The sequence below is a fragment of the Amaranthus tricolor genome, chromosome 4 (genome assembly GCF_026212465.1).
Source record: "Amaranthus tricolor cultivar Red isolate AtriRed21 chromosome 4, ASM2621246v1, whole genome shotgun sequence".
NCBI lineage: Eukaryota > Viridiplantae > Streptophyta > Magnoliopsida > Caryophyllales > Amaranthaceae > Amaranthus > Amaranthus tricolor.
In genome coordinates, this window is record NC_080050.1 from 4,291,144 (window position 1) to 4,301,572 (window position 10,429).

A 10,429-nucleotide genomic window follows, 5' to 3' on the forward strand; every position below is an offset into this window, starting at 1 on the left:
ATAAATCGAATAGATATTACATTTAAATTTGTAGCTACAATAAAAAAATCATACAATTTTATAAAAAGATTGTAAATTTTAAAATATCATCACAATACTAGAGTATCTCTCACATGAAATGTATTTAATGATTGAGGGCTCAAGATATGTTATATACTCTAACACACCCTCTCATACGAGAGCCCTTTGGGCTAGAAGTGTGGATGCAATACATGTCCTCTTCGTACATGACACTAAATATTCCACTTTAAATGAGGGGTGGTTGAGATTCGAACCCGTGACCTGATATCACGTTGGCTTCTGATACCATGTCAAGGAACCAACTCAACCAAAAGCTTAAACTAATGGTTGAGGCCTCAGGATATCTTATATAATCTAACACGCCCCCTTAGACGAGAGCCCATTTGGCTAGAAGTGTTGATGCGCATAGGCATTGAATATTTCACTTTAATTGAGGGGTGGTTGAGATTCGAACCCGTGACCTTTTGTCATGTTGGCTTTTGATACCATATCAATGAATATAATCTAACAAATTCATGTTTTAGTCTTGATTAAATTACATCACAATATCTGGTTAATTTTTGAATTTAATTTAAGTCATTACATTATACACCAAATTTAAAAATTGAAAATTTTAATTACAAATAAAAAGTCGAAATAATGTTGTTATGTTGCCTAATTTTCAGTCTAAAGAATTATACTCTTGCTGGAATTCTAGTTAACTTAATCATTCCAAGACAAATGGTTATAATTTAAGAAATAAAATTTTCTGATATCATATGTATTGAATTATAGTTACAAATGATTGTTTATTGGTGGCAAAGTAATACAATTTTGAAAATCAAATATTCGTTACCAAATTTTTAGTATTTTAATCTTTTTCATTCAATTAATCTTCATATGAGAAATAATTTTCGCAATTTTGAATTTGAAAAAAAAGTCCCTATACATGTTAAATTCAAAGAGTTGTTTTAAAATCATTAAATGCTATTTTTAAATTTAAACATCCTTATTTTTATTTATATTGAATCGATAAATATAAATTTTTGTACTTGTATCATTCATTACATCCAAATATCAATATGACATAATTACATAATTAATATATCAATTATATTATTTTTATAAAAACAATTAAATTTCATAAAATACTATTTATTCTTGCATCATTGTTTAATTTAGTATAGTAAGGATTGTAAGTTTAGTTAAGTTTAAATAATGGCTTATTATAAAATTAGATTCGATAAGTTTAGATAAGGAGATGAATCCCTATCGCATATTCTATTATTTCTCTTATTTTAGGACTAATAAGTTTTAATATCTGTCTATATATAATTCAGAATAGTTTAGTTGGAGGTTATTAAATTTACATTAATATAGTCAAGTAAATATATAAAAATAACACATTCATATTATTTATACAATAATTTTTTTCTTTCTTTATATTATCACTATATTTCCTCCATCAATTTATTTTTTTTATTTTAAAATTAAAATGAATGGATTTATTTTTACATTCGTATATAGCAAAATTGGTATCTGATAATTCAACTGAGACAACAACTGATTCTCCAAAAATAGACTAAATAACTACAACAAATTTAACTTTTCGCGACATTAGATTTAGTGGCATTAAAAATACCACTGATTTATATTTGTAGTGTAATAATTGATGGTTTTTATTTTAAGTTTCACTATAAAGTGATTTAGTGGCACTTTATTTGACTTTTAGTGGCATATGTAATTGTTACTATAGTCAATGAACGCATTTATTAGAAATGCCACTAGATCATATGTCGCCACAAACTGTAGTATGATTCTTTATTATGTTGCCAAAAGGTCTAATAAATGTCACTAAATCCACTATATATACTATTAGAATTTTTTCAGGTAGTAATATTTAAATTAAATATCGCTAATTATATCCCACTAAAAGCAAATTATGTTGTAGTGAATAAATATCTAACCTAAAACTTAATTACATGGTGATGAAGTAGATACATGCATGAATCATGACGAACAAATTACACATCGCAATAATCCATATGGTTAATATAAAAGGTACCTCAACATTTAGTTAACCACGTATATCAATAGTAACGTATCACAGATTCAGAGTATAATATTTCTATATAATGTTGATGTTGTTGTAACCATTTCTTCTTAACTTAACTGCTAACGTCATTATCTCTAATCACTTTCCATTCTTTTCACCATCCAATTGAAAATGATTAATCAAATGGCAATATAACAATACTAGCTACTTAATTCTTTCATTTATCAAAAATAAAAATAAAAATCATGATTCATGTTAAGTATCTGTATCTGATTTTTTAGGAGCCCTACTTATAATAGACTAATACAAGATAAAATACTCTTATATGATGATTGTCTCTCCCACCAAGCACATATAGAAATTTCCATTAGTTCAGACCTTTTAGACTTGGAATATTACATCGCCTTTCTATATAGATGATTCTATTATCTTTAATTTTGGACATTTTAGACTCATAATTACTCGCTCTTGTTACCTCTCTTGCTCCCCCTATGACGAGCAGAAGACCGTTCTTTTACTTATTTACAATGTACTCTAACTATTTTTTACTTTATAATATATTGTCTTATTTTTTAAAAAAAATAATAATCTTAAATAAAATCAAAAACCATTTAAATCATAATAACATCAACTAAAATATATACTAAAATATATACGTGTTGCATCAATCATAAAATATATACTATTTAAATCATATAATACGTGTTGCAATTTACATTTTGAGCTACAAATTTTAGTTAAATTGGTAACTGTTAAGAGTGTTAGACCTTGATAAAATGAACTGATTTTTTTTTTAAAAAAAAATATATAATTACACATGTATAAGAGGTAATGAATGTATTATAAAACAACCATAATAGGCAATTTGATATCATAACAACGAATGTATCCTAAATTTTATTTGGTTTGGCATTTTTGTAAGCAAAGTTATTATGAAATTTAGGAAATTAGGCAAATTTACTTGGTGAAAATTAGGTTGCTCTTTTTAGATGATATCACGCAAATTAAACATAATTTTGTTTAACAAATTCTAATATTGTCGTCCTTGCTTGTACACGGTAAAGTTTCATAATATATTATATACTCAATTAATCATCATAATATTTGAGCAAATAATATGATTTTATTGGCAATTTTAGGGCAAAATTGGATAAATTTATGAGTGCTAATTAGTAATGAATTCGGTTGTGAAATAATAAATCCAATATAAATAAAAAATTTAGACTCACCATAAGTCCATAAAAACGGTGTTTTTTGATTGATGTAATATTACCCAAAATCTTCAATTGTCTTTTCAATGTTAAGTTTTTAATTTAAAATCATTAAATCAATATCGATCATCTAAATAATCAAACATCCGCTAGAGGTGTTTACTTGGGTATCCGGATCAATTTTGGGTCAGTTAAAATCGAATTTGGTATCTCTGTTAGTTTTTATATAACTGTTAATCCATTTTTTATGTTGGGTCAAACTGGGTTCGTGTAACACCCCTGAATTTCCGACCCCTTAAAGAAACCAAAACCGTAAAGGAGGGGAGGAAATTCGGGTGTTACATAAAAAAAAAGGAAAAGAATTTGGATAAACGTTAAATATTAACTTTAAAAAGGTGAGTGGAAATTTTGGCAGCATCTGCCTTAAAACTGTGCGCCTTTGTAGAAAAACAAAAGTTATTTAGAAGCTAACAAAGTAAAGGCACCAACGGCCTATCAAAACTATGTCATGGCGGAATGATTCGTCGCCGGCTTCTCAAATCCACATGCCAAGCATGGATCGTGGTTCCAGTGTCGACGTTTGCGTCTTAAAAAGATTTAACTTCTTAAAACCATACAGAGTTATAAACTACGTAGCGGAAATACAAATATACGAGGGAGGACACAAGGCCTCATAACAAATCATATACAACCAAAGTTTACAAAAGATAACAAAAGCTACAAAATCGAAAGTTAGCGGTATGACACAGGTTATGCTTCGCCCTCATCACTCTCCCCACATGCAATGCAATGTAAAAGAAGCTTCAGTACCTGCTACGCCTGTCTATGATCCTCCTGCTGCTCGACATTAGACCAAAGGCCAATGTGTCATAGCAGGACAATCATAGAAAGTCATCAACAATCAAACATAAACACAAACACGTACACGTCAGTAATTAGCATCAATTATAATAAGGCCAACTACTAGATAGCATTATATCATAAACAACATAAGATGATTTCATAAAACGCAAGCACAGATAGTAACCGTTTATTGGCCACTTATACTTTTTAATTTCATTACATGTTTTCCAACCCGAACCATGTGTTCTTGGGTAGAATGTAGGTCTTCACGCTCTTTTTTTCAAACATAAACTCTTGCAAAACACGTATAGTATCAACTCGACCAAGGCATTAATAGAATACCTAACACATGACCTTATAGAGCTTGTCTATCTTAAGGTAAGTGTGATCATAGTCTATAATACCCTTGAGGTAACTTAACTTAGGCACACTTCTCACTAGCATAAACTATTCTATCAATAAGTAGATGTTCTATCAATGAGTAAATATTCTATCAAAAGTAAACTTTCTATCAATGTGTAAGCTTTCTATCAAAGAATGAACCTTCTATCATTAAATAACTTTCGATCGATGAATAAATTTTCTATCACTGAATAACTTTCTATCAGTGGATCTTTCTCTACTTCCTGGCATAGTGACACGGCCAAGGGCGTTATTGGCCATTCGGCGCCCATAGCAAAGTACGAGCTCATGTCCCCTCCAGCTGACCCTCTCGGGTCCTACCTTCGGGAAAAACTAACACACTGGGGTTCTAAACCAGTGAAGAGGCCACCATATTGGGGTTTGCAAGGCCCGCATGGTAACACCTCGGTCAAGGGGCAGTATCGGCCATCCGGCGCCCAGTGACCCAAGCATGCTCATATCCCCCTTACGGTGGTCCCGTCGAACCTCACCTAGGGGATTAATAAATCAACCGGACATAATCCAGTTGAGTCACGCCAGCTAATCATAATCTAATACTTTATCAGATGGGAATAACTTCCACTTTCGACTAATAATGAGCGCCCTGGGATAGCAGCACACCAAAACCCACTGAGCCACTCATCAAAATATGAAATTCACCTCTAAAGGAGTTATTCTAACTCCAAGTAAGGCATAATCCAATTCTTAAATAGATAAGGGGTAGTTCTCGCCTTCTATTAACACTCTCATTCTCTGAACTATTCTAAGCGCAAGGATTTCATAGTCGATAGCTCTTCATGTAAAGCGTACTCACTAGTATCTCATAGTTTCGATGCAATGCATACTATCACAATAAACAGTAATGTCTTAAAGCAAATTGCATATAAGGGTTAGTTACTGCGTGTACGTACCTATAAGCGTCACTGCACGATCAAAAGTCACAAAATCACCCGACTAAGGCTCTACTTTCCTCTTACAAATAGGCACCTATATAAGTTATGAGTAGAACTAATAAGTTCCCTTAACTACTTTGCCTTACCAAACTATATACCAAAGTAACCGCTATCATCCATTCAACATGAGTTTTTGATTACTCTAGCACGCACACAACTCATTCAATACAAGTCAAAATCATTAACTCAACACAACATAAGTTTTTCCATCAATTTAAAGTAGAAGTATGTGTGAATCGTTTCTTTACATTAACTAATTTTGAGCATATTGGCTCGCGTTACCCAAAAATAACTAATCACAACTAAATCTTACAATTTTAATATAACATTAATATAACGATAAGGAAAATCTTAGAGTTATTATATCGAGATATCATTTGTTACATTCTCCAAAGCTATTAAGAACTATAGTTAAAACAACATGACAATTAACTTTAGCAACCATCGACGATAAGTTGACATTATGGTCTTGGCTTACTAATATTATGTATCTATAACTTCAATAACAACCTAATAAGGGTATTTGTAATTTACAACAATCAAACCGCAACAATTAGTAGCTATTATTCTCAATTTAACCAATCAAAATCACTTTCATAGTCAACTAACATCATCACCATTACTAATTATTCACAATAATAAACAATCGACCAAAGTTTCAAAACAACTTTTATGGTTATTTAATCAATCATCACACCGCCCAAAATATAGTATAAAACACACATCATTAGTGATTTCATTTCTAAATTCAAACCCTTGTCATTTTGTGTTTAAAGATAACGTATTTAATTAGTACCCATACTAAGATTCAAAGAAACTAATACAAAACCAACACATCACCCATAATTTCAAATCACACTTCAAACCCTACATCATAAACATGTTCAATTCATCAATCAAATTCTTACCCGCAAAAAGATTTAATGAAAAATAATACAAGTTCAACACTTTTCATTAATATTTCAAAAACCTAATTCATAAATACATTCAAGTCATCAATCCAATTCTCACTCATTACAAGATTCAATAATAATCATACAAAGTTCAACCCTTTTCTCATAAACTTTATAAATTTCAATTGGAAATAAGATGAAATCAAATAAGAGAAAGGAGATGGCTCACATAATAAAACTAGCAAGAGGGTGAAGAAGTGAGAGGAGGTCGCGGAGGTGGCGGCGCAGGGCGAAAACTGGCTGCCTGGGTCCTGTTTTCTGGCGGCAGGCTGAGCAACGAAAGCTACTGCAGCTGTGACTCCTTGTGGGGAAGGGAGGCTTTCCCTGCTGCGGTGACTGCTCACGGTGGAGGGAAAAAGGCAGGCGACCCATGGTGGTGGCTGCTGGGGCTCCAAGGCAGCCTCTCGAGGCAGCAGCTGCGGCACATAAGAAGGAAAGGGAGAAGAGAGGGAAAGAGAAGGAGGAAGCTGGCGGCGTGATTCTTTGTGAGTGAGGGAGGGAGTACTCACAACACAACCCTAACCCATCCTTTTATATTATTTATCTATTTATTTATTTATTTATTTATTTATCTAGATTCATCTTCTTGCGAGGCCCAATTAAGAACTCACCTCCGTATGCTCACACATTTTAATAAAACTAATTATTTTGATTCAAACCTCTTTATTTAGAAATCGTAATTGTATTTTTAATATAAATATATGTTAATATTTAAATTCGTATGTGAAAGGAATTTATTAAAACTACTTCAAAATTAATTTAATATAATTATAAAATACCCACAAGTCATTAAAATATTAATTAATGACGTCACAAAATCTCGGGGTGTTACAGTTCGGTTATTAGATCAGGTAAATATTTGGTCATCAAGTCTGTTTTGAACACCTCTAGCTATAACCCTCCCATGATTTAGCTACTCTTATTAGAGACTATCTCTTAATGAGACGATGTTTAGACCAAAGTCTATGTTCTTGTAATTTGTAACATTTGATCTATTTAACCCATATAAAAAAATATATTTACGGTGAAACCGCCTCATACAATAATTTATGACTATACTAGAACGTGATTCAAATAATCCCAACCACATATGGGCTTAAGGGCCAGGTCAAAGCTGAATCAGTCAAATAATCACCCTAATATAAGGAAATATGTCTTAAGATATTTTTGGGAATTGTTTAAAATTCATCAATATTAAAAAAACATTTCACGCATTTTAATTCTTTTCTCTTGATTACCTTCTAAATCATTAATGCTTCTAATTGAATGTTTATAAGCCAAACAAAATAACTTTAAGTCGAAAAAAATATTACAACTAGTTTTGTTTATTGACTTCTAGATTGTTAACCTACTTATATATCATAACCAAAAATATCTAAAATTTTAATTCTTTTCAATAATTGCTATTTAAGTCAAAAATTAAGAACACTCATAATTTGCATTATTTATGTAAATTTTTCTTACAATTGGAAGTGCCAAAAGCTCCACAAATCCATTTTTTAAAGTAGTCACGTGTGTATGAGACATATCAAGATTTCTGTTAACTTTTTAAATGCACTCAAATTCGTCTACTTGTTTGTTTCTCTTGTCAAAGACTTTTTTTTTTTTTTTTTTTTTTTAAGATTCTTGCCAAAGACTTTGGTACAAATGTTTTGTGGTTAATTGTTTGGAGAATAAAATGATATATGAAATTGTATAAATGATATTAAAAAAAAAAAGCAAGTGGATGAGTTAGGAAAAGCGGTGAAACTGTTTTTATAAAAAAACATATAGCAAATTAAATAAGAACAAAATACAATTAGGTGTATGAGACCTCTTCACCTTGAGATAAACTTATATAATTAGCTCATTTTTTTAAGTGATTACTTTTAGATTTTAGTTAATCACTTTAAGGTTATAATTTATCACTTTAAGTTAGAAAAAGTGATTATTTTAAGGTTACACGTGATCATTCAATGAGTAAATATGCATTAGGTCAGCCTAATAAAGTTAATCTCACCATAAAATCGTAGCCCTTAAAATAAAAAGTGAAACTCGACGTGGTAACCCTATTTTGACTTTTCTATATGATAGACAAACTTTTATTTTTAATTCGCATTGTGACCTCGAACTTTCAACTTTTTCATGTGCTAGACAAAATGTTAAGTTTTTTATTAAATTAAATACTCATTTAGATCAAACTTTCAAAAAAGTGCTCCTTAAAGGTGATCAGGGCGTTGATCATATGGAAAAAGGTCATTATTATGGATAATAATAACGTAAATTTAACAAAAATCTTAATTTTTTGCCTCCCAAGTGGAAAATGTCGAAGCTTAGGTTCACCACGTGGATTAAAAAAATGCTTGTCTACCACGTAAAAAAGCCAAAAACTTAAGTTAACCACATGAAATTTCCCAAATATAAAAACAAAAATCCTTGTGTAACAAAGTCTCACCGTGAGACGCTCTTGATATATGAGCTGAATAGCGCAACTAATACAATTATTAGCACATAGACTCTTTGTTTTAAGGTCATCTCTCTAAAAGACAATTTATCCAAAAAAAATTATTGCATAAAAAAATATAGCAAATTTAGAATACAAATAGACTACAAATTATTCATCCCTACAATTTCCTATGCCAAAAGGCCCAACACCATGGAGCCATAGTAGAGTGTAAATTAGACTCTCCTAATCTTGTGTAATCTCTCTATATAATTTAGATGCAAATACCCCACAACAAACAACAAATCAAAGTTGAACACCCAAGAAAAATACATCAAACACTCACCAATTCACATTTTTAATTTCCACCTTCAAACTCCATAACCAAAAAAACCCAACTAAAAAATGACTTCATTTGAAGAACCAAGAACACCCATCAATGGAATACCCACAAAAAACACCATTATCACAACATCCAAATTCCCATCTTCTAGAAGAACACATTCTCTCTCTTCATCTCCTTCTCTCTCTTCAAATTCATCTTCTTCCTTTAGATCTTTCTCTAATGAAGATTCCCCTCCACCCACACCACCTCAAAGAATTCCATTTTCATGGGAGAAAATCCCAGGAATTCCCAAACATCAAATTATAAATTCTCCAAGAAATTTTAAGTATCTTCCTCTTCCTCCTCCAGCTGCCCCTATTTCAGTAAAAAACAAATCAAATTACAAGAATAATCACATTTTATGTAGAAAAGATCCTTTCTTTGCTGCATTAGTTGAGTGTTCTAAAGGTGGAGATGATCATGATCATGATCATGATCATGATGAAGATCAAAAAGATGTGATTGGAAGTATTTGGAAAGCTTCTTCTAAGAGTTTAAGTCATAGATTTGGGTTTGTGAATTTTTCTTGTAAGAACACTTGCTCTGTTTCTCAATCTCTTGTTTTTCTCCCTACTAGAGAACAACCTAGGAGGATTTCTTATGGGTTAGTCAAAAAAAGTTCAAGGTAAAATTTTAGAATTATTTTGGGAAATAAGAGTAATAATTTATGATCATAGGGACAAAAAGGTAAATGTAAATTATTATTTATTGCACAAATTCTTATATGAGACGGTCTCACCATGATACATGCCTCGTAATTGGATTAAATGGCCCAATAATAGAAACTTTTAGCTTATGGACTTCTTATTTTGAAGTCGTCTCACCGTGAGATAGTCTTATACAAGACGGGTTTTATTTATTATTATTACAATTATCATTTTGTTGCCCTTTAGATTATTTATTTTCATGGGGTGATACAAAAAAATTGCATGGTTTTACTTAAATGTAAGTTAAAAAAATCTCATTTTATTGAGATGTGTGAAAAAGAGGATTGAAGTTTGATATTGCATTGTATATATTTTAATAGAATTAAGTTATAAATTATCTAATGTTAAACTTTGTAGGTTTTTCTCCTACAAATTTATGTTTTTTTTAGAAATATATCAAGAAATATCATCTATGATCAATTTCTTGAGTCTTGGTAGTAGTGTAATTTGTTTTAGAAATTTTGGTTTTTATTATAATTGATTATGCTATTATTTAA

At 30.8% G+C, this 10,429-nt stretch overlaps 1 protein-coding gene across 1 annotated transcript; it reads left to right on the forward strand.

Annotated features, from left to right (window-relative positions):
- The first annotated feature begins 9,027 nt into the window (after positions 1-9,027).
- On the forward strand, positions 9,028-10,429 carry LOC130811157 (uncharacterized). The gene has a single exon (XM_057677339.1). It carries the CDS (start codon positions 9,246-9,248, stop codon positions 9,852-9,854), a length of 609 nt encoding a protein of 202 aa, XP_057533322.1. The 5' UTR covers positions 9,028-9,245; the 3' UTR covers positions 9,855-10,429.

Coding starts and splice junctions, on each gene's coding strand:
- LOC130811157 (XM_057677339.1), top strand. CDS start 9,246: ATGACTTCATTTGAAGAACCAAGAACACCCATCAATGGAATACCCACA.